Source organism: Theobroma cacao, chromosome 3, assembly GCF_053813885.1.
Source record: "Theobroma cacao isolate CCN51 chromosome 3, ASM5381388v1, whole genome shotgun sequence".
Taxonomy (NCBI): Eukaryota; Viridiplantae; Streptophyta; class Magnoliopsida; order Malvales; family Malvaceae; genus Theobroma; species Theobroma cacao.
Genome location: NC_142641.1, coordinates 38,813,317 through 38,839,010, shown reverse-complemented (window position 1 = coordinate 38,839,010; position 25,694 = coordinate 38,813,317). Strand labels below are relative to the sequence as shown.

General features: G+C 35.4%; 2 protein-coding genes and 1 long non-coding RNA gene across 5 annotated transcripts; 2 read left to right on the top strand and 1 right to left on the bottom strand.

Annotated features, from left to right (window-relative positions):
• The first annotated feature begins 7,197 nt into the window (after positions 1-7,197).
• Positions 7,198-11,032, top strand: LOC18605529 (uncharacterized). Of its 2 annotated transcripts, XR_001927137.2 has the most exons (3): positions 7,218-9,233; positions 9,596-10,485; positions 10,584-11,032. It is a non-coding gene; the product is annotated as an uncharacterized LOC18605529 (long non-coding RNA). The 2 variants fall into 2 exon arrangements; XR_016025075.1 differs by lacking the exon at positions 10,584-11,032 and having other exon boundaries at positions 7,198-9,233; positions 9,596-9,960.
• Positions 11,033-11,528: 496 nt separating this feature from the next.
• Positions 11,529-13,431, bottom strand: LOC18605528 (tetrahydroberberine oxidase-like). The gene has a single exon (XM_018117468.2). It carries the CDS (start codon positions 13,406-13,408, stop codon positions 11,810-11,812), a length of 1,599 nt encoding a protein of 532 aa, XP_017972957.2. The 5' UTR covers positions 13,409-13,431; the 3' UTR covers positions 11,529-11,809.
• A 7,633-nt stretch (positions 13,432-21,064) lies between these two features.
• Positions 21,065-22,820, top strand: LOC18605526 (uncharacterized). Of its 2 annotated transcripts, none has more exons than XM_007038574.3 (3): positions 21,065-21,520; positions 22,042-22,136; positions 22,445-22,820. In XM_007038574.3, exons 1-3 carry the CDS (start codon positions 21,310-21,312, stop codon positions 22,532-22,534), a joined length of 396 nt encoding a protein of 131 aa, XP_007038636.1. In that variant the 5' UTR covers positions 21,065-21,309; the 3' UTR covers positions 22,535-22,820. The 2 variants fall into 2 exon arrangements, with proteins under 2 accessions (XP_007038636.1, XP_007038635.1); XM_007038573.3 differs by having other exon boundaries at positions 22,039-22,136.
• Positions 22,821-25,694: the final 2,874 nt, after the last annotated feature.

Below are 25,694 nucleotides of genomic sequence, written 5' to 3'. Positions count from 1 at the left end.
ATGTTGTCCCAATACACATCCCATAGAATTCTTGTTCACAGTCAAATACAAAATAAGAGGTTTTCCGACTGTCGGTGGCACCAACACCGGTGGATTTGTGAGATATTCTTTGACTTTATCAAAGGCTATTTGACATTCTTCATTCCACTCTCCTGGGTCTTGTTTCCGAAGCAGCTTGAAGATTGGGTCACATTTGCAGGTGAGCTGGGATATAAATCGAGCAATGTAATTCAGCCTCCCTAAAAATCCTCTCACTTCTTTTTGTGTTTTGGGAGGTGGTAGCTCTTGAATAGCTCGTATTTTATCCGGGTCCACTTCGATTCCTTTTTCACTGACTATGAACCCCAACAATTTCCCAGAGGTTACACCGAAAGTGCATTTTGCAGGATTCAACTTGAGCTGGAACTTCCGCAATCTCTCGAACAGTTTCTTGAGATTGACAGTATGATCCCTTTCTGTATGAGATTTTGCAATCATGTCATCCACGTATACCTCTATCTCTTTATGCATCATATCGTGGAACAAAGCTACCATTGCCCTTTGGTAAGTGGCGCCTGCATTCTTCAATCCAAATGGCATTACTTTGTAACAAAATGTTCCCCACATGGTCACGAACGTTGTTTTTTCCATATCTTCGGGTGCCATCTTAATCTGATTGTAACCAGAAAAGCCATCCATGAAAGAGAACAAAGCATGTTTTGCCGTGTTGTCCACGAGAGTATCAATATGTGGCAAAGGGAAGCTATCCTTCGGACTCGCTCTGTTCAAATCCCTATAGTCGACGCACATTCGAACTTTTCCATCCTTCTTAGGAACTGGAACTATATTAGCTACCCATTCAGGGTACTTAGCCACCTCCAAAAATCCAGCATCGAATTGCCTTTTTACTTCCTCTTTAATCTTCAGTAACATCTCTGGCTTCATCCTTCTCAACTTCTGCTTAATAGGCTTGCAATCTGGTTCCAAAGGTAACTTGTGAACAACCATGTCAGTATTAAGACCTGGCATGTCCTGATATGACCAAGCAAACACGTCCACATATTCATGGAGCAATTCTTCCAGCTTTTGTCGTTCATCGGATGACAGCGAGGTGCCAATCTTAACCTCTTTCTTCTCTTCCCCACTTCCGAGGTCAATCATTTCTGTGAGTTCCTGATGAGGTAAAATCTCATTTTCTTCCTGTTCCAACATTCTCGACAAATCAGGGGGTAAGCTGTAGTCATCTACCTCCTCTTCATTTTTCAATTCATCAATGTTCGGAATTATCTCAAAATCGATATTCAAATCGTTGTCTAGATTGTCTTCGTGTTCATTATTTAAAGACCTGCAAACAGGTAAAGTTGGACGGGTGTATGGGCAAGTATTTATTGGCTAAAAGAATAGATGAAAGGAAATATGCAAAAAGATTGATGAATTATGAAACACATTATGCATTGTCATTTATTCAAATGATGAAGGTAATAGAAAGCCCTACTTAAACAGAAAATTAATCTTAACACCCTTGGGCATAGGCATTTAGGTAAAATTGTTCATTACATTTTGGAAGACTTAAAGATGATGGGCAGTTCCGTGGCTGTCCAATTGCTTAGCTCCTCTCCTGGCAGTACTGGATACACCATAGGGATCTCGTTAAGTTCTTCATCTTTGATCATATGAATTGATAGCTCATCAAACATCCGTGGAACCTGATTGACCTCGTCCGACGCCTTGCACCCCACGAATCAAAAGGTTTCATACAAAAAGGGAATTGTCTTTTTCCAAAATTCTTCCTCCTCACTTTCTTCATAAAACTCGATTTCTGACAAATCCATCAGCTCTTGCAACTTAAGACGAAAGCCATCACAATTTTGAATGGAATGTCCAACAACCCCCATATGAAATTTGCAAGAAAGGGTGAGATCATGTCCTACTTCTTTTATCTCTATCGGTTTTGGAGTGATGGCTTTTATTTTGGACAACGCCTCAAACACTCTATCCATCGGTGTTCGAATCTCGTCGACATTCTTTTTCACCCTTCGAATCATCCCTTTATGTATTGCATTCACTGTCGGACCTCCATGGTTAGGCAAGGGATTCCCATCAACATTTGAATTGTCTTTTTTGGCAAAATTTAGAAGTCCTGCTTTAATGAGTGCTTGGACCTTATGTTTTAAAGCAGTACAATTCTCGGTGGAGTGCCCTTGAATTCCAAAATGGTAATCACAATGTGCATTCGGGTCATACCATTTCGGGAAAGGTGGTCGGAGTGGTTCTAAAGGGGTTCGAGCAAGGAGTCGATTTTCTATGAGTTGTGGCAACAATGTAGTGTAAGGGACTGGAATAGGATCAAACTTTGGTTTTTCTAGGGTAGTTCTAGGTCCTCTTTGACCATTACCAGGATTATTGGTTGAAGCTACCGGTCTTGGTGGTGGAGTTTGTGGAAGAACATTGGTTTGAAATGTTGGTTGCGGGGCGGGTTGGTACACATATGGGTTTTGTGTGATGTTGCCTATGTGCGGATAGAAGGGTTGGTATGGAGGGTACGGGTAATACGGGTTAAAGTTGTGGGCTTGTTGGCTGTCGTGAGCGACTGCTTGCACATCTCCTTCTTTCTTCTTGGGCATACTCCCTTTCTTTGAGCTGGCAACTTCATGCCCTTCAATTTTTCCGCTTTTGATAGCTCCTTCTATTATTTCTCCCGATAAGACCAAATCTGCAAAGTTTTTCGTGGCATTGCCGATCAAGCGCTCATAGAATGGAGCTCGGAGGGTATTTATGAACAAAACAGTCATCTCCTTATCAGTGAGAGGTGGCTGAACTTGCGCTGCTGTATCTCTCCACCTTTAGGCATATTTCTTGAAGTTCTCGCTTTGCTTCTTCTCCATAGTTTGTAATGACAACCGGTCAGGGGCTAATTCAGCCACATGCTTGTACTGAGCTATGAAGGCTCTTGCTAAGTCTTTCCAAGTCTTGATACGGTTTCGATCTAGCTGTACGTACCACCGAGCAGCTGAACCAGTCAAGCTGTCTTGGAAAAAATGGATCAGTAACTTATCATCGTGAGACTGTGCAGCCATCTTCCGACAGTACATGGTGATATGTGCCATGGGACATTTTGTTCCGTCATATTTTTCAAATTCCGGAACCTTGAACTTGGCAGGGATCAATACATCCGGCACTAAGCATAGCTCAGTTGCGTCCATGGTACCAAACCTATCAACTCCTTCGATAGCACGCAGACGCTCTTCCAACAGATCGTACTTCTTCTGATCTTTTTCATTTTCCCCCGTTTGTGACGAGTCCTTTCTCAGTTTCTCTTGCTCTTTAGGATCGTCTAAGTCTGGAACATTTATTGGTTCAGCAGGATTTATCCCAAGGTATGGCCCAAATTGCCCCTGAGTCGGTTGATGGCCTAGCGGGGGTGGTGCATTGTAATAGATGGATGGCATCACTTGAGGGTGGACCCTTTGAGAGGTTTGGGCATGTGGTGGAGTGAACCCTGGGGGATAGGATGGATCATCCCTTTGGTTTTCACTGTCTTGTGCTGGTGGGTTTTCTAACGGAGCTGGCTCTTCGATCGCTCTTCTTCCTTTACTGAGACTCATCATCAATTCCATCATCTTTGCTAACTGTTCTCTCATTTCTTCTTGAGCTCTCTCCATTCTATCCATTCGCTCACTTTGTTCTTCTTCCATGATCCTTGCTCGTCGACGCGTATTATGAACACGTTGGTCACTTGGCTTAGGTGGTCGAGCTATTTTTGGAACCTTATTGTAATCATAAACGTGAATTAGATGCATGTATGAATGAAAAAATGAACCCCTTATCTTTATTTACAGGTGAAAATACTTATTGTCATGAAATGAGGATTTATGCACATATGAATGATCATGTACTAAAAGTATCTGTCACATAACACCCCTCAACAAAGTAATTCAATGCATAAGCTATTGTTTCTTGTTGCAATTCAGGAGTCATCTTTTGCATCTACTTTGTCAATGGTTGTCAAATGACATACTTTTCCTATGTACAAAATTATGATGCAAACATGCATATGCAAAAAGTTTAAGTTAGCACTATAAACAAAAATTCCAAAAGATGAATGAAAGTAATTAGTAACCTGATACCTTTATTATTCACGGAGAAAAATTTAGAACAAGGGGATTATGAAAATTCCTTCATGTGTACCTAGTCAAAAGGTATATTCTCACGGGTGAAGTTCTACCTAGGCAAAGGCGACTCTCGGTATTCTACATGCTGAGTTTGGGTTGAAAATGGAGCTAAAGGTTCCCAAATCGCTCCTCACTGTCGTCCACACGGACTAGTAAGGCACCCCGGTCCTCACCCATTACAGGCTTCAAACGGACTAGGTTCGATTTGAGTGGGAGTCTTCACTAGCCCATGCGGAGGTTATCACCTCACGAGAGCGTAGCTACTTAACTCCCTCCTAATTAAGGATAAAGCCCGGGTGGAAGGCTTATGCATGAATGCAAGATGTGTAGTGTGTGAGAAGGAATATACCGACCTCGGACCAATAATTTCACATTCCCCATATCCTAAATTTCCCGCAATTATTAAAATAGTGAAGTAATAATAACAAACAAATAAATGCATTAAACAAAAATATGCAAAATTAATGCTAGGGAAAACAACAAATTATTCAAGGCTAAAGATAACTTATGATTAATTAATGGCTTGACTCTCGTTGTCCCCAGTGGAGTCGCCATCTGTCGTGACGTGCGGGTCCGGGAACCCGTCCGCCAGACGCGGGGCGAAAATTAAAATCTCAAAGTGTGGGAGTCGCCACCAATCTTTTTTATCTAGGTGTGATTGGTCACCTATTAACTCGATTCTTAATCGACGAAGCCCTAAATTAATTTTAGGTCCGTCGAAAGAACGAGAACTGGTCCACGTTTTTTAGAGATGGGTTCGGGAGTGCGATTACGCACGGAGAAGGGTTAGCACCTCCGTGACGCCCGTTCTACGAACGGTACCATTTAATCTTAAGTTATCTTAATATAGCCTTTTCTTAGTTTAATCCCTATTTTATTAATTAAATTTTTATTGAATTGTCAGACTGAGTTTTTCACTTGGTCTTACGTATGCATATGATGCAAGCGTAGAATGATGTCGTGACTTGTTTATTTTATATGATGGAGTCGGTAATCTTTTATTGGAAAATTATTCGAAGACTATCCCAACGCTTTGGTGAAGTCTCGAAATTCTCCTCACCTAGAGATATCCCCGGAAGAACTCGTCTCTACGAGCTCCTCGGGGAAATCCCATCATCGGGATTCCCGCGCCATATGCAAAGTAAGAGTGGCGTGCAATGACAGTGTAAAATGATGGTATCTATATGCACGCGTTTATTGATTGTTTAAAAAATTTTGGTTATTTATTTATTATTTATTATTTATTATTATTTATTTATTATTTTTATATATACTTTATTTTTTGGTTATTTAAATCCATGTTTGTTGTTGGTCAATTTTTACTTGTTTACAAAGCTTATCTAAATAATCAATTAATTAACTTTTAAATGATTAATTTAACTTTGTTTAGTAATATTTATTTGAATTAACAAAATCTTTCTACATATATTGTTTTCTAACAATAACTATTTGACTTAATGGGTTTTGAAATCTAGAGTTCAGATTTATCCCGACGCTTCGGTGAAAATCCGTCTCGAACTTCGCACCCGAAAAACATCCACCCGAAAGAGGTAACTCTTTGCCCCTTTTTCAAGCAGAATTCTATTATTGAATTAACTCAAATTAACCACTTGATTTTTTAATACTTGTAATTTAATATTATATTGTACATTTTATATATTCATAAATACTTAGAACATTTTATTTTCTCTTGCTTTTACAACTAATTATATTTTATTCTCATTTTTTTATTTCTTTTCATTTTTTAGACCCATTTCTATTATTTATTAATTATTTTATACATATTAAAAAAAACTAAGTACTTTCTAATCTTTCATTTAATTAATTAATAAATTTTTTTCTTGTTCATTCTCCTATTTTTTGTTATATGTTTATATATATATATATATATATTTATACATGCATATCTATTAATTTACTACATCTGCTATCTATTGTATTAAAAATTTCATTTTTTAGCCTTCATATATTTTATTTTTCATATGCATAAATTTCAAACAATACAAAAAATAATAAAACTATTATAACACTTAAACAAGAAATTAAACAATCATTTTCAATAACTCAAGCCCAAACCATTATTTAATGAAGTCCAATACCTATTGGGTTGTACCTAACCCAATGCTCCAAATGGGTTCAAGCTCCACTGGGCTTCAAAGGTCTCCCCCAATTCGGCCTGGGCCCAAAGGGCCTGCTGCATTTGCTTTTTGGTTTGGGCTCGAATAGTCCAATAATGCCTTAGCCCAAGGAGGAAGTCAAGCCCGCTGCAACAGCCCACTTAATCCCCTTCAAAGTGCACCGTTTTTGGCTTCAAAAAATTGCTCCAAAACGACGCCGTTTTGGTCTTTTATACCTAGCTATAAAAGCTTCTTTTCTTTTCCCTCTCTTCACTTTCCTCTCTCACTTTCTCTCTCTTGCCGCCACTCTCTCTATTTTCTCCTCAAGCTTTTTCTTTTTTTTTTTTTCCTCCTTCTTCCTCTCTCTCTTTCTCTCTCTTGCCGCCACTCTCTCTACCTTCTTCTTAAACTTTTTTTTTCTTTCTTCCTCTCTCTCCTTCTCTCTCTTGCCGCCACTCTCTCTATCTTCTCTACACCGACCTCTCGCTTCTCTCTTCCATTTTTCAGATCTAACTCTTTTTTTCTTTTCTTGCTTTGTGTTTGTTTTTTTTTGCTTTTGTTTCTGTGGTTAACTCTCTGTCTCTCTCTCTTTTTTGCAGGGTTTTTAAAGAGCCGGGTTGTCCAATTTTTTGGACAACCCGGCGAGGGGGGTTCTGCCACCCCCTGGAGTTGGTGGTCAGAGCCCCCCACTTCACGCGGAGTGGGTGGGGGATGGGAAGGCGACGGTACGCCCAGCCATCCCGATTTTTTTTTTTATATATTTTTTTTATTTTTTATATATTTTTTGTTTATTGTTATTTTATTTATTTATTTAATTTAGTTTAATTTAATTTAAATTTTTATTTTATTTGAGTGTCTACACCCTCTTATATATTAATGTTAAAACTTTTAAACTTCATAATTGTATCATATAATTGGAAGTACTCATTTACATAATTATGTTAATTTTTCAATTTATTAAGAATTAAATATATACATTCCAATCATATAAACCTATTATTAAGCAGAGTCAGTGCATACAGTTTCTTTTGAATTTTTTTTTAAGGTAAAGTCCCTTTTATTAAGTAAGGGAGTTAATACAGGATGTATATTACGAAAGCCCCTTAAGAAATAAGTTAGACCGTGAAAAAAACAAGCTAAAACCGTCACTCACAATGTGCGTAATTTATGTTCTGCCCAAGGCAGGCAGAGATGATGCGCTAGTGTAGTCGTTTCCTTGGGATTAATGCGGTTGAGGGATAAGTTAGAAATTCTACTCTTGTAGCTATCAGAAATGAGTTACAGAAATAAGTCCAAGAACATAAAAAATGGCCAAGTCTCTGATGAAGGTTGGACTGGAAAAGAAGAAAGATCGAGACTTTTAGGAAAGAAGCCATAAGCAGGACAGGGAAGACCTCAAGACGCATCGTTTCATTTAAGATAAAGAAGGAAGCAGTCGAAGGCATCAAACACACCGTTGCATTAATAAAGTGTATTTTCAAAAATTAGTTAAGTTTGTTAAGTTGATTAATTTAGGATTAGTTACAGTTTTTCTCTCTCGTCAGGTTACCCTTTGTACAGACTATAAATACCCTTTTTTGTACAGCTTTTCTGTGTAATGGAATGATCTGAAACATTCCCTCATTTACTGCGCCGTCTTTTCTTGCGTCACGATTTCTTTCATGGTATCAGAGCAGGAAGCTGAGCCTTGAAGGAATCTGTCATCATTCATATAATTAGTAAGTTTGCCTCCAGGTAACTACTTTGAGTTGTTTCTTTTCATTTTGTGTTCATTGTTGAGCTTAATTTAAGCATTAAAACCATGTCAAAATTCGCTGAATCGAGACCAGCACAAACCACAACCCAAAACAGTACACAAACCAGTCAAAACCCTCCTATAGGTAATCCGAAGTCTGCATATTACCCACATTATACTGACCACCCTGGTTCAGTAGTTATCAACCCCGAACTTACAACCAATAATTACATCACCTGGAGTAGGTATTTCCTACTTGCTCTTTCCATTAGAAACAAGATTGGGTTTATCAATGGAACCATACCTAAGCCAGAAATCACAGATCCCCTTTTCCAGTCATGGACCCGTTGCAATAATCTTATTGTGGGGTGGCTACTGGAATCAATCTCTCAACCAGTTCCCTCAACCATATTTTATATGGATTCTGCCTATAAAATGTGGAATACACTCAAACAAAATTTTGCTCAACCTGACGACACTAGAGTCTGTAACTTACAGTACATTCTAGGGAATATTACTGAAGGGACTAGGACAGTTGATGCATATTTTATAGAGTTGAAGGGATTTTGGGAAGAAATGAGAAACTACAGTCCATTGCTTCATTGTGAATGTGGGAGCTGCAATCCTGTTTGTTTCAAAAAATATTCTAACCAATATCATAAAGATATGGTATTCAGGTTCTTAAATGGCTTGAATGAGTCCCTTGTAGCAATTAGATCCCAAATTATTTTCATGGATCCCATCCCTGCACTGGACAAAGTATACAGTTTAAAATTGAGGGAAAAGTCCCAGAGAAATGTTATGATACAGCCTTAGCCAACAACTGAATCATCTGTTATGATGGTTAGTGTAGAAAACAAAAGGAAATGGAAAAAGGATATAGTGTGTAACTATTGTGGGAAAGAGGACACACCAAAGATAAGTGCTTCAGAATCATTAGCTTTCCAGAGGATTTTAAATTCACAAAAGGGAAGGGAAATAACAAGGAAGGAAAGGCTGCAGTAAATAATGTATCTGGGAGCTATGAAACAATCACTGGAGAGGAGACTTAAGTAGAGCAAGAAGAGGCTTTGGTTGGAACAGGCTCCATGTCTCAACTATCAGTCCTACAGCAGCAGGTAAACAAGATCATGAACCTCCTGAATGTGAATGATATAAATGGAAGAGTTGGTAAGAACTCAACAGCACCTCAAACTACCAAACACTCACTAGCCAATTCAGCGTTTGCAGGTATTGCTTCATGACATTTATGCTTCAATACTGTGAATAATTTGCCATGTGAATTTGAGAATGTGGATACTAGCTTGATAAAGAAAAACCAATGGATAGCAGACTCAGGAGCATCAGATCATATATCTTATTCCTTAAGCAATTTTAGTCATGCCAAACCAGTAAAAGATTGTTTTGTTGAATTACCAAACAATAGAAAAATTCCTGTGTCACATATTGGAGCAGTCAAGTTGAGTTCTTCATTGACATTGCATAATGTTTTACATGTTCCAAGTTTTAAATTTAATCTAATGTCAGTAGGACAGATTACAAATGGAAAAAAAGCTTGTATGCTATTCACTGACAAATACTGTATTGTCCAGGAGATTCCTTCATGGAAGGTGATTGAGGTTGGTGTAGCCTGCTCAGGACTTTATCTGATGCAAGAGAATCAAGATGAGCAAAGTTTATCAAAAATCTGTTTTGAAAATTTTGCAAAGACCCCAAAAATGTCCAGGAGATTCCTTCATGGAAGGTGATTGACGTTGGTGTAGCCTGCTCAGGACTTTATCTGATGCAAGAGAATCAAGATGAGCAAAGTTTATCAAAAATCTGTTTTGAAAATTTTGCAAAGACCCCAAAAATTTCCTCTGTTGCTGTTTCAAAGACGGGGTACAACTTTTTTGATCTATGGCACTTTAGGTTAAGCCATATCCCTGTTGAAAGAATTAATCTAATTCATCAAAGACTTCCTGATGTGAAATGCACAAATGACTTGTTTTGTGAGGAAGAAAGTAGAGACATCTCTCGGAGCGACCCATATAATACCCCATAGATTGCAGCAACTCATCCATTATTATTATTGTTTACAATATAAATATTGTTTACTAAAAATGGGTGTCTACAATCTAATTGAATTTGATGTGTTTGCTTTCCTTTTTTGATCAAATGTTAATTTAATGTTTTGCATTTAGCTTCTTCAGCTTTTTGGATATCTGGTGATTTTTGTGAACTGGCTAATATTTTTTTGGTAATATCGCTGGGTCCTCTGACCAAATCTACCTACTGGTTTTTGGGTGAGTTTCTGTGCTATACCAAGTCATTAACGATTCAAGAGGGTGATGATCATGAGGGTAATCTCATGGAAGGTCAGGGGTCTAGGCAGTGGTATTAAGTTTCGCATGGCCAGAATTGGTGGGTTTGACCAAGGCAGAGATGGTATTGCCACAAGGAACAAAATTGAATGACAGTAAATATGGGTTCTGTTTTTCTGGTGTGTTTCATTGTGCATTGCTGCCTTTGTGCTATTTAGTATCTTGGGTTCCTATGGCTGCTGAAATGGGGGTAATGTCTCTTTGTTTTTCTCTGAAGGAGTTTATGTGGTGGTGCCACCATGGGCCATGCCATTGTCATTTTCTGCTGATTTGGCTCTCTGTCTGCTAAGCTGGCGGCATCCTTATGATGTTCAACAAGCCTTCTCTATGACTTCACTTTTCGCAGATTTGGTTACCTTGATGTAGTAATTTTATTACGATGGGGAGCTAGTATGGTGGTGAATCGCTGGGGCTGATTTTATGTATATATCTATGATTCCCAATGTTGTCTACTTCATTATCTGATGCAGGGGAGTCCTCTGTGTTGTGGTTATTTGTGTCTGTCAATGGGTGTGTATGGACTTTTAAGGCCTCTCTGTTCATGTCGGTTTAGGGTGGTTCAGGGCTTTGTGCCCCCGAGGGATGTCTTTACATCCTCTTTCCAGGGTCGTTGCGTTTCATTTGCTTAGACCTTGGCTTTGTAACTCAATAATACTATAAATAAAATGATACCAGTTCACTGAGAAAAAGATACCAAAAAAATAGTGCCTGCATCCATCACAGATAGAAAGGTTTTTACTTTTGTCATATATATGGAGATGAAACCCCATCAAAATCTTCTAATATATACAACCACAATCTATTCGTAAATGAACTTTACATAAGATCGCTATTTTCTTTTAAAACAAAAGGTTTCTTTCCCGTGAGCCTTCGTCAAATTTGGGAGATTGAGTAAACGAGGAAACCAATGATTATGAAATCATGAGGCAACGGCTGCTAAGTCTGACCTCTTCCGACAAAATCGTCTCATTCTCACACCCTACTCCAACATGGTTATGAATATATTTAGGTCAGAGAAGATGGAAAACCACATTCTATTGGAGGTAAAACGTCATTCATTTCACTAAGCATAAAACTCATGGTGCCAAAATTAAATGGTATCAAAGGAACTATTTTTTTTAAAGAAATTGACTTTTTCTTGTTTTAGAATACGTCATGAACATTTGTGTATCAATCATTATATCATTATTTACAACGGAGAGACGAGGGGACAACTTATTTAGGATTTCTTACATCACTCTGACTTCATTAACAGCAATAAATCACGTGTTGAAAGTTGTTGACATTTACCAGCCATATTTGGTTGAGTCAACAATTTCAATCACTTTGACTTATTTTTATCGAACAACTAAAGAGCATTGACATCTTTTTTTAAGTCCTATCAAAAACAAAAATAAAATTAACCAGTTTATTTTTGAGGATACAATAGTAAACTTTCTTCTTCTACCAAGACAAAAGAGGAGGGATGCTTTGTTCGTGCTTGAAAAAATTCTCAGGATCAACCAATGTCTTTACATGCACCAACTTCTTGAAGTTATTCTTAAAATATTTAAAACCCCAAATGCTAGCTTGTGCATAACTTGTATTGCCTTTATTATTAACTCCAATGTCCAGATCCCTATAGTTGACATATGTTTCTCGTGGAGATTTTGAAACGTAAGGAGTCATGTGGCGGTAAAATCTTCTGATCCAATTTATGTACTTTTGAAATTCCAAATTTTCTTCTTCTGCTCGACCAACATTGTATATGATTTTGTACATGTTGCCAGCTCTATGTGCGAATGGAGTTTCAGTCTCTGGAATCTCATCCATTTTCCCCCCGTAAGGTATCAAGATAATTACGCCATATTTCCCTTCTTCTTCATAGAACCTTTGCCACATCCCTTCAAATACAATTTTCGGAATAGGTTCCTTCACATAGTCAGATTTTACTTTGAAAAGAGTTTTGTTAACCGCAGTCCTATCAAGTAAAATCTCCAAGCGTTCTAACGGGAATTGACCAAAGTATAGAAATGACTCAATACAACTCATTTCAATGCAGTCTTGTTTCACAACTCCAAGCTCCGGAAATCTTTTTTCCATCAATGAAACCAGATTATCAACCCCACCCAAAAACAATGCAGTAAACACAGCTTGAATTGTATCCTTTCCTTCTTGACCAGAATTTACCCTTCTTATGGTGACAGCAAGGAATATATCATTAGGAAGCTTGTGTGCAACATATTGCCAACGATGGATAAGTTCGGTTGCATTCTGTTCCAAGGTCTTTGTGACTGAGAAAACAGTCACTGTTGCTGGAACAGGAACCAACTTTAATTTCCAATCAAGGACAATTCCATAGCTACCTCCTCCACCTCCTCGGATCGCCCAAAACAAATCTTCTCCCATGGATTTTCTGTCAAGAATCCTTCCATTAGCATCAATTAAGTGAGCATCAATAATGTTATCAGCGGCAAGACCATATTTTCTGAGCAATCCACCATAACCTCCTCCACTAAAATGGCCACCAACACCAATAGTATGGCAATTTCCGGCTGGAAAGGCAAGAGTTTTACTTTTTTCAGCAATCCTAAAATATAGTTCACCTAAGGTAGCCCCTGCTTCAACCCATGCAACACTATTTTCAGCGTTGACATCAATTGATCGAAGATTAACCAAATCAATGAGGACAAAGGGAACTTCAGAAACATAAGAAAGACCCTCAAGATCATGACCACCACTTCGAGAACGAATTTGCAAGCCGTGTTTTCTCGAACACTGAATTGTTGCTTGGATATGAGATGCATGCAAGGGAGTAATAATGACTAAAGGCTTTGGGGTATCTATCGTGGAAAACCTAAGATTTTGAATGGAGGATTCCAAAATAGATGAATATGAATGATTGTTTTGTGAGTAAATGACTTTAGAAATAGAAGATGAGTCGTTGGAATGAAGGGAAAGACAATGAAGAAATCTCTCATGTGACAGAGCTGAGGTCTCCCGTGAAAATAAGAAGAGAATAGCAAAAAGAAAGGCAAATGTTGAGTAACGAAGGGACTTCATTTTGTGGAGTTAGGGTTGTTGTACATGGAAATTTGGCAGTGGAGTAACCGTATTTATAGTGCAGAGTACAGAGGCTAAGCTTGCTCTACAAGTTAAAAAACATGTGAGCCTTGATGGCCACCAATACCAGGGGTGATGTGAGAACTGGATCGACCATATCTTGATTATGTCTTTTTAGGTAAAAGTTTGAACGAGAAATTCTACATAAATCTGATCGACTTTCATGGCTATTTCCTTTGACTATTGGCAAAATATAATTAAACAATCAACATAGTCAATAAAATGCATACATTATATATGTACTTGTCAAAACCAACCTCTATTTCATATTAAATGTTGCGTGACCTTTCATATAATATACTAATCATTCTTAACTTCATTTTCTTTTATTGCGATTTTTGAATTTTGATGTAATAGTTTGAAGCAATCTTTCATTCTTATATATAATAAATTTAAAGATGATAACAGATTTTATATCTTTCATTGACTAATCAGTTATGTTTAAAAAATAATATGTATTTGAAAATTACCTTCTGACAAAAGCCACGTTAAAGCGTTTGACACAATGGAAGAAGTTTATCAAGCAAATGTGAATTAAATTTCCATGAAATTAAGTTTGAATAAAAAAATTTAAATCTGATGACTTTCAGGGTATAACCAATTTTATTATTACTTACTAATCGTTCCAGGCAATTTCTGCTACGTGCTCTAAGATTGTCATATGTGACTTTCAATTCTTCTATATTGTACTTTAAGACTTCAGATAATTTCAAGCCAAATGGTGATAAAATTTCAAAATGTTCGTTTTCTGGTCCTCTCTGTTTAAACAATTAGTAAACCATAAGAATTTTTGTAGCTCAATATCATATCAGACAAGAATGGTAGGCTATTTATATTTGAATTCTTTTTTTTTTTTTTGGCAAGAATCAAAGGTTTGATTCACGCTACCTGCCCTTGGATAAGGATCAGCAAAGTCATCGTACACTTGTGTTTGTATTTTCTTTTTCTTCTAAAGATAAGGGGATATGGAAATACGTCATCCAATGCCTTAATGGACTGGAATTTACTTTTTTTTTTTTATTAACACAATAGCTTTCAAGAAGAATATCCAAATTCCTGACTGAGTAAAGCTCATTGTCTATGTATTTTAGAATAACCAGCCAATCAAATAGTATCAATTATGTAACTTTTTCAGGCATAAAACTAAGTAAGGCTTATCATCAAGAGTTTTATTTTTTTTTTAATTAGTTTCTAATTTGAATATGATATATCTCACCACAGTTAGATGTGAAATGAATATGTATCAAGCAAGATAATCCAAGAAGCATGAACAAAAGAGATTTTTATTTCAGATAATCTACTTTTTATGTTGTGCTAAAGCACATATGGGTGAAAAAAATTCTTGTGATGGTAAATTTACAAGTAAATAGATACATATTAAAATATTGACGATCACTGATTCTCTTTGTAACTTTTCCTGTCACTCTTGATAATCGTATATTAATCTTTTACCTTCCTGATGCAAGTTATTTTTTCTATTTATTTGTTTATACTCTTTACAATTTACACACAAATAAAAATATATGAGCAAAGAAAATATAAGCTGTAAATTATGAGATGAGTTTACAACTTACCAAGGTAACATAATTGCGTAAACTTTTATAATTCGATCTAGTTCTAATTATCCCTCGAGTTGGATGTCAATTACCTTGAACATGTCCACATACCTTCTTTCTCCACTATAATAAAATTGAATTTTAATCATACTTTTTTATGCAACATATTTTTTTGTATAGTAACATTTTAAAAAGTGCAATTATTTACATTTTTAGCTTCATTTTTTTTATATTGATCAGTAACAACATAAAAAAGTACAACTTTTTTTAGTGTATGTAATTTTTATAATTACATTTTATTAATAATGCATCTAAAATTTTATATAATCCAATTAGATTTACAAAAATGTTCTAGAAAGTAAAAAAAAAAAGTGTTATTAAAAATATTTTTAGTAACACATTTTAAAAATGTGTTGTCTTTAAATCAAATTTATTGTAGTGCTATAAGGTAATTAGGTTCCTTTTCTTCCTCAATTTGCTCAATTTGATGTTATTCCTTGTACATGATTTCTTCTTGGTTTTTTTTCTCATGTAGTTTCTTCCTTGTCAAAATTATGCTCTTCATTTACTTCTTCGAAAATGCCTACATCGTCATCATCAAAAGAATCCTTTCTCAGCGGAGGATTAAATTCATCAAATATAATATGAATATTCTTCAACTAGAAGTGTTCTTTTGTTAAAAGGTCTTGATGGTTTAAAAGTTAGAGATTAGCCGAGGAAAATACTTTCATCACTTTATATCAAATTTTTCAAGATTATCCTTTCATTATTGAAAAGTAAACATTTACAACCAAAATGGTGAAAATAGCTAATATTGGGCTTTCTTCCTTAATAAAGCTCATAAAGTGTTTTTTTTTCAAATCAAGCTTAACCATTACTCGATTTATAATATATCAAGAGGTATTATGGCTTCCATTTAGAAATATTTTGACAAATTGCTTTCACAAAACCTAGCTCTTGTCATTTTCTCTAAAGTCCTATGTCTCGTCTCAACAAATTCATTTTGTTGGAGAGTTTGAGGAGTTGAAAAGTGGTGGCTAAAACCATTTTAAGCACAAAATTCTTCATAACCAAGATTGTCAAATTCTTTTTCATGGTCACTTCTTATACTTGAAATTGAGTAACCTTTTTCATTTTGAACTTGTTTGTAAAAAAAAGTTAATACTTCCAAAGTTTTATTTTTTAGAGTTAATAAATGAAACCATGTGTACCTAGTAAAATCATCAATAATAACAAATCCATATTGTTTAGTGCCAAGACTCATTGTTCTAGAAGGACCAAAATGATCTATATGAAAAAGTTAAGGTTTAGATGTTGATATACAATTTATTGGTTTAAAAGAACTTCTCCTATGTTTTCCTTTGACACAAGCATCATAATTTTTTTTCTTTTCAAAAATTAACTTAGGCAAACTAATAACTAAATCTTTTTGAAATAGTTTTCAAATAGATAATATACATGCTAACATGTCTAAATTTTCTATACCAAAGCAATCAAAATCCTTTATAGTCATGAAACATATGTTCTTAGAAAATAAATCATCTAAGTGCATAACATATACATTTCTTTAAAGATAACCAATAAAGATTACTTTGTTGGACTTGATGTCTATTACTTGACAGCCCATGGCTTCAACTAGTTTATTTTTGAGGATGCAATAGTTAACTTTCTTCTTCTACAAAGATGAAAGAGGAGGTATGCTTTGTTCGTGCTTGAAAAAATTTTCAAAATCAATCAACGTCTTCGCAGGCACCAACTTATTGAAGTCATTCTTAAAATATTTAAAACCCCAAATGCTAGCTTGTGCATAACTTGTATTGCTTTTATTATTAACTCCAATTTCCAGATCCCTATAGTTGACATATGCTTCTCGAGGAGATTTTGAAATGTTAGGAGTCATGTGACTATAAAATCTCCTAATCCAATTTATGTACTTTTGAAATTCCAAATTTTCTTCTTCAGCTCGGCGAACATTGTATATGATTTTGTACATGTTGCCAGCTCTATGTGGGAATGGAGTTTCGGTCTCTGGAATCTCATCCATTTTCCCCCCATAAGGTATCAAGATAATTAAGCCATATTTTCCTTCTTCATAGAACCTTTACCACATTCCCTCAAATACAATTTTTGGAATAGGTTCCTTCACATAGTTAGATTTTAATTTAAAAAAAGTTTTGTAAACCGCAGTACTCCTATCAAGCAAAATCTCCAAGCGTTCTATTGGAAATTGACTCAAATATAGAAGAGACTGAATCCAACACATTGCAATGCAGTCTTGTTTCACAACTCCAAGCTCCGGAAATCTTTTTTCCATCAATGAAATGAGATTATCAACCCCACCCAAAACAGTAAAAACAGCTTGAATTGTATCCTTTCCTTCTTGACCAGAATTTACCCCTTGTTATGGTGACAATAAGGTATATATCATCAGGAAACTTGTGTGCAGCATATTGCCAACGATGGATAAGTTCGGTTGCATTTTGTTCCAAGGTCTTTGTGATTGAGAAAACAGTCACGGTTGCTGGAACAGGAACCAAGTTCAATTTCCAAGCAAGGACAATCCCATAGCTACCTCGGATCGCCCAAAACAAATCTTCTTCCATGGATTTTCTATCAAGAACTCTTCCATTAGCATCAATTAATTGAGCATCAATAATGTTATCAATGAATTTTAAAATTTAGCTACAGCTATTTGATAAAATAAATTATATAACTTCTAATTTTGATTAAAATTACTATAAAAAGTATTCATGTCATTTTTAATCACCTAATAAACTAAAGCAGAACAAGTCTGCTTCGAGGTTATATACGATTTTAAATGCTTAAAAAAAAATCCATACATGAAACAGCTCTCAAATTTTGTATAGTAATAATAGTATTAGATTTTTATTGATCTAACAAGCAATCCGACCATAATGCTTTAATTCCTAAAAAGAATGAAAAAATAAAACGATGTTTTTAACATTAAAATCATTTTTAATGAATAATAAAGAAAACCTTTATATTTAAGTTCTAAATTTTGTGTCTTCTTTTCTCTTAATCTTTGTAAGAATTAAAAAAATCTAAATTTTGCTATTTTGTTGTTAGGTCTTTTGTTGTTTTTAGTTGTTTTTGTAGAGAGATAGAGGAGATGGAGATTGTGATTTACATTGGAGAATGGTGATTTGTAGAAAAAGGGAAAGGAAAGGGAGATCAATTGAAAGAGAGAAAGGTATTTTCTGAAAAACTAATATATTTTTAAAAGAAAGAAGAGAAAGTTAATCTCTGTAACTTTTCTTTAAACTCTTTTAAAAAAAAAAAAAAAAGTTTTTTCACATTCTTATTTGGTCTAACTTCTGTTTTTAAAAAGTAGATAAGTTGAAAAAAAATCTGACTCATTATGTATTTATTTTTAAAATAACCAACCAATCAAATACGATCAATTATGGAATTTTTTTTCAGACATAAAATTAAATATGGCTCATCAAAATTTTATTATTATATTTGTTTGAACCTCAAATTTGATGACGTTAAAATAACATACTATAATTTAGAAACCCATGAATTTAGATTTTTAGTTCAAATGGTGTTCAATACGTATATAAGAACCTATTGATACGCTTGTTATGGGCTCGAGATTCGGCTTCTGCCACTGACCACAAAATTTGCTTGAGAATTAAGTTGAGGTGAATCTGATGAACGAGATGAAGAAATATATACAGAGGTCAGAAATAATGCTTATGACCTTAATCCATACAAAGTCCAATTCTGAGCCTGATTCTTTGATTGTTGGACCTGCCCAACAGGAGTTTTTGGGCAGAACAGTATATACCATTGGGGAAGTTGGGCTCTTAAGTGGATAGAGTCCCATTGCTCCCAGTTTATACACTGTTTCATCATTGCTTTTAAAATGGAAAAAGGAAAGGAGGAAAATCTTTTATATGCAAGATGATTATAAAACACTTTTTTTCCTCATTATTGAGTAAAATAAATACCTTGTTTTTATCTTTTCATTGGTTTTATTAGGCAATTCTTGTCCCTATACATAAGAGGAAAAACAATGCAAATGAGTTTGTATCAATTGGTATTTCGCGAGTCATGCTTATAAAAGCAAGATAATCCAGCAAGCATGAACCAAATAGAGTTTTTGTTTAACAAAACTTGTAATTCTAGCTAATTATGAAAGTCATGAGCAACAAGAAAAAACCAACAAAGACGTGCGCAATTTAAAAAGAACAAAAAAAAGAATATCTATTTTCCATATAAATTGAAATGTTTTGGCATTCCAATTTTTTTTTTTTTTTAAAAAAATGATATCATGAGAAGCACGCTCCTACTCGAAAATGGACGATTGTTTTGGGATAATGCTATCATAAAGAAGAGAAAGAAAAACATAGTTTGGGTGTTGTCTCTAAACCGAAAAGAAAAGAAAAGATTAGACTAAAATGAATTGAATCATTTTATTTCAAAAGAAAATTGTACGAGCAAGATTCCAAACCACCCTGCCAATTTTGACGCTTTCAAAGACGGAAGAATGACTTGTATGAGCTGCCAATTGCACGCTTCTACTCTATCACGTCAAAACTGAATTTTATATCCTACTAAATTACTTGTTTTATTATGTTCACCCACACATGGGTAAAAAATTAATTTGTGATGGTGAATTTACAAGTAAAATATATCAATATTTAGATATCGACAATCACTCACTTTTTTTTTTAATCCATTTCTGTCACTACTTCTGATAATCATATTTATTCTATTTATTTGTTTCTATTCTTTACAATTTACACACGTATTATAAGTATATATGTGCAAATTTAAATATGCGCTGTGATTAAGAGCTGAGTTGACAAACTACGTAGTGGAAATTAAAAACTCCTTTTATTTTTATGACATAAAATTTAAACTTAAAAAAAAATAGCCTTTTTTTGTTTTTAAAAAAAAAAAAGCAAAGATTAATATGTCTTGTAAGCACAGTGGAATAGCTTACGTGGCCTCTAGTATGTGCTGTACAAGCATAGAAGGACAGCTCTTTTTATTGCAGTGTTTGACCACTACAGAGTTACAAGGATACATGCGTAATTCGGAATGAATGGATGGATGACAAGGTCCATTGGCAGTCGCTTCGCTGCCCGGTGCCCATCCCTAACCAAAAGGAAAAAATCAAACCCAGGAAAAGGATGACAGTCAGCATCTCATAAAACCTGCCCATCAGATTCTTTGTTGATCCCCAAAATATCTTTCTCTTCAATCCAATTTTAATCCTTCTAGGACCAGATATTTTCAACTAGCTTGCCCCACCACACTGTACTCGCTCCTATGCTCCTCCCCTTGGATACTCGCCTCTATATCTCATACTGCTACTTCCTTAAAATGGAAATTGCTTTTCATATCTTTTTGTTTATATTGTAAGAAAAAAATTTTAATTGTCAACTCAAGTTTGTCATATGCGACACAGGTGAAAGTAAAAACAATAATAATACACAATTTAAGTTGAAGAAATCCATATTATTTTTAACAAGTTTGGATTGTAATTAACATCAATATATCAATATTATTGAACTGTGACAAGATATTAATGAAAATCGTTCATCATTGGTTGATGAAATTAATCATGCCCGCCCCTCCGCCTGCGATTCTTTTATGAAATGATGACTTGAAAGGGATTGGGTGGAAACCCTTTAGAAACTACTAAGTACTTTTAAGAAATCTAAGCTTGTTTTTCTTAGTGTTTAATTTAATGATTGAATCAAATGATGTAAAAGCAAGTAGATTTTTTTGCTGAAAAATATTTAACTATTTGAAAACATTAATTACAGAAATGATGCAAAGACAGCTAGCATGTACATGGCCACATGGTTTTTGGATTTTCATTGCCATTTATTCACTCATAAGAAAACAAATATCGTCGGGAAACATGAAAGAATTTTATCTAGGCGTTTGAACAGGTGTCGGGTGTAAACAGCGAGTATCGAATTTGGGTACTCTCATCCAAGTCCAACATCCCTCCCCTTGTGTAATGGGAGGAGCCCGTCAAAAGAAATCCCAACCCAATGGCCGCACTCTATATAAAACCCTGAAACCCTTTCCCCCTAACTCAAAAGATCCGCTTGAAAAAATTGCTACAACAACTCAAAAACAAAACAGAAAAACAAGATTGACGTTTAAAGAAAAATAAACAAAGTAAATAAACCCACCCACCAAGGCACCAACTGTTTGTTTCTCGGAAATCCGCGAGAGAGAAAAAAAAAATAAAAGGAAAGAAAGATTAAGTTTTGTTTTGGCTTTTGGGAGCCGGTGGGCATGGACTCGCACGTGCCCAGCGACCGGAATGATCCGTGGACGAACGAGAAGCATGTGCACTTCTTGAACTCCATGGAGGCATGGTTCGTCCGTACAATGCTAGAGAACGACGGTCGCCATAATCTCCGTCTGGACCGTCACTTGCCAGACAGCTCTGAGTCGACTCTCGATTGCAAACCAAACCAGACGAGAAAAAAGCATGCCACTTCAGGTAACATTAACGTTCTTGTCATCGGCCTTGTTTTATTCTTGTTTATGGTGCATTTTGAGCGCCAGTTGTCAGAGATTTGAGGGTTTTGTTTAGAGCGGTGTTGATCATATCATGGTTCCATCTTCCATGGCGCAAAACGGTGCATTTTAGCGTAAGACAAGTGTTTTTTTCTTTTAATCTTTGGACCTTGTTTGTTTAATGCTTCAATGTTTTGTTGTTAAGTGCCAAAACCTGGAAGATATTTTTTGCCAAAACCTGGAAGATTTTTTTTGGCATCTTGGGAAGTGCTGCTCGAAAAAGCTGTGAAATATTGTCTCCAGAATGACTTTTTTTCCGTATAAAATGCGTTTTTTACCAGCCTCCCCAAAACACCATGGCAAGAATATATAAAATATCGAATATGCCTGGAGATATTTGTAGCAGGGTCATTTGGTCAGTTCACTTTATGGTTCTTTTCAGCTCTCTTTTTGATCATTTTTAATTATTCTTTGTCTGGGTCCTTTTGGGGATCCCCGCAGTAGATTTTATTGGCACAACTGGAAGCAAAAGGAAGGGTAGGCCTGACAAAAGAGCAAGGAGACCACCATCTAAGCCGCATGATTCATCACAAGATCAGGTTGGTCACTCTATCAAACCACACTGAGTTTTTTTTTTTTTATCATAATCCGATGGTTGAAAATCAAGGTGCTATGGACCCAGTTAGCTGGCAAGTTCCAATCTTTACGACAGATTTTCTTTTAACTGTTTCAGACATTTGATGAATTTTAGTCTTAGCAAGTAACCTTCTTGTTATTTTTGATGTTTTTCATCTTAATGGATCGCATGTGTGGGGTTCGATCACTTGAATCTTTTTGTACAAGAAAAGCCCCTATTTATAGACTAATTAAAGACTAAAGAGTTCTATGTGTATGTGAGTCTTCTCAGGTGGTCCCACAGATTGAAAACCGAACAGGAGATAAAGATGAGGAAGACCTCCCCAATGTGCCAGTTGCATCCATGGCGCCAGCAAACTGATAGAAAGATATTTCTTGTTCTAGGACTTTTTTATCTTTTCTTTCCTTGCTTTTTAGGATAGTGGGTTTTGTAGTAGAATAGCAGCGGAATGATTAGTGAGTGTGAGCTTTGATGAAAAATGGCTGAATCATTCTGCCTTGCTAATGTGTATCTGTCCTTTCACTTGGCTATAGAGTACCCTTATAGTCATGTATTTCGGCGGCTTCATGGAAGATATTTTTATGGTATCTTCAGTGTAGTATTCTATATAATAATATTATCCATATGCATGTAGATATGCATACAATGTTTTAATTGTTTAAATAGAATTAGTTTTATATGGCAAAAAAGGTCACGGGATGGGATAAAGGAGATGGCGACAGGGACAAAGAAAGGAGATTTCCATCTTGATCTCGCAGGCACGCCTTATCCTGATGATAGAGTTGGTTGCTTAATCTTTTCACAAAATAATAATAGTGCCTTTCTAGTTTACATAGTACAGATAATAAAGCCTATCGGATAAAGGTGAATGACAATCTTACCCAACCCGTTGCAAGCAACCGTTGCTTGACAATGTTTTTGGCTAACTGGACATAACGGGAAATTTGATAAACGTAAATGAATGTTTAGAGATCTCAACAACAGAAATTACATATGACAGTTACCAAATATGATGAAAGACAGTTCGACATGGTCGTAAAATGTTTTGGTTGGTTTCGGTTTTGCGACTTGCTAGTGACTTTATTCAAGCATAATTTATTCTCTTATGTCTTTTCTGTTCTTTCCTTTGGATCTACAACGTGACAGCTTGCTTAAGAGAAGAACATATTTAAAACGAAAAGAAGAAAGTCGTGAGATATTCGGTGACGTGTTTGGTGCAATCTGCGCTTGAATTCTCTAGCTAAAGCTGCCATCAAAATGACTTGAGGTTGGAGGAAGAGAGGGCCACTTCAGTGCCTATTCATATATATATCTTATCACTTATGTTTGAAGAATTTCAGATGTAAAGAAAGCGAAAGAAACGCACGAATGATTCTTATGCCCTATTTTTATTTGGCCAACCTTGTTTTCAACGTCCAAATGTATATATCTAAACATAAGTAAGTACGTACTCTTGATCATATCTAAACTCAAACCAGCAATTTTACAAAATATGCTTTTCAGTTCATTACAGTTTAATTTCAACGAGGCAATAGTTATGTTCAACTTAAAAGGTTAATCCACATCCAGATAAAGATAAAACAGCTTTCACAAGAGAGAGGGAGAGAGATATTTCATTTTTGCATTTAGCCCTTTAATTGGTACCCCTTGATCACGCTAATTAAAGTAAAGAAAATATAGATGAAAACTGTTTTATGATTAACCTTTTTTTTGGTTCATAAAAATCAAAGTGTTGTCCATCATTTCTTTCATTTTCAAGTGACGATTTCTATTATTGTGATATAGCTGGATTGGAAATATCCTAGTCGTACAAAATCACTATGCAACCATGACATTATTAGAATTTCAACTGTTTTTTTCTTGAAAGGTATTAAAATTTCAACTGTATATATAGTTTGCAATGATTTTAGCTACCACTCAAGCTGGATTCATTATTAGCATCATTATGATTCCTTAGGATAGGCGCTTTTTACCCCCACCTAATGAAAATCTGTTAAACGAACGAATTATTATTGTTCATCCCGACCTGCTAATTTTTATTAATACTACTATTTTTAATCCTACATAGCTGATAGATTATCAAGCAATTTGCTGTGACATAATTTATATATATATATATATATATATATATTTATATAATCAAAAACATGTCATTTTCCATTCTGGGAGAGGAGGGTGAGAGCATCCATGCAACCAGGAGAGTGTATAGGCGTGATTGGCATGGAAGACAGACTACAAAGCACATGGGAGGTTGTCCTTTTGAAGCAGTATTGCAGCAGTATGGAAAAAATGCTGATCTCCGTTCAACTTATGTTCTTGTCTCAGAAGCCAAGCCCATAAGATTCTCGGTTGGCAATGTATCAATGAGGTCTTAATGAAAGAAATAATTGAATCTTCTGCTATTTGTTTCATGCTTTCTTCACCCCAGATTTTCAAGGATCTTTTTGGTGAAGAAACGACTTCATTCCCTATTTCTGTTGTTTTATGATTATCGTCGCTTTTACCTAAAGCTGTTAGCCATCTCGATTTTGGATATATTGGAGCATATAGATTCGCTTAGCATTCTTCAGAAGAGATTAAAGACAAAAGTGGAAAAACCTTGACCGACAAGCTACAGCCGTATAGAATTATCAGATTTTGGTTGCCCATTTCCATGGAGGCGACTCTTAAAACATGCCAAAATGGCCTGAAGCAGGCATCTTTGAAATTGATGTATTTCTACCGAACAAGCTTGTGCAAAAAAGGACTTCCAAGGGGTTTAGTTAGAGGAAATAAGGTCTCCCGCGGTCTGCTTAATTTTGATCAATAAACAAAGAAATAGGTTGGGATGAAGAAATTGAGAATCGATCACTTATGCAACCTACAAGCCTTTCCAGAGAGCAGTAGCAGCATTACAATTTCTCAACCTCAATATGGAACAGTGACCTCTTTCTGAGAGTGGCAAGTATCAGCAGGAAAAATACTGCATCTGTGATAAATTTTCTAGATTGTGCGCACAGGTCCAAGGAACTCTTTCTTTTTTCCTAGTTGTTTTTGGTGCTTGTTATTAACAAAATGCAAAGAGTTAAAGCCTTGAATACCCTACTGTCATATATCTTCATAAAAATTAAATCACCAAACTAAAAGTCTTACACATATACGCTTTGTAGGCTTAGGTGATTTTTAAAGGAAAGGCCTTTGGTTTTTTTTTTTTTTTGTAAAAACAAAAAAAAACAAAAATCCAAATTTAATTTTTTGAGTAAAAAGGTATATGTAAATCTAATGTTTAAATGCTTGAGGCATCGTTTATTAGGGAAACACATTTTATAAGGTTGCAGAAAAAGTAGGGAAAAAGATTCTTTGAAACTTCTATTCATGTTATCATTCCCAGCAACACCTGAAGGAAAATATTCAAAATAATAACAAGTTTGAATCATGAAATGAAACAGAAAAAAAATAATTATTCTGTAAAAATAGAATCGAAGAAGAATAAAATGGAACAATTATTATAAAATTTGATAATTGATTGAAATAGGACATG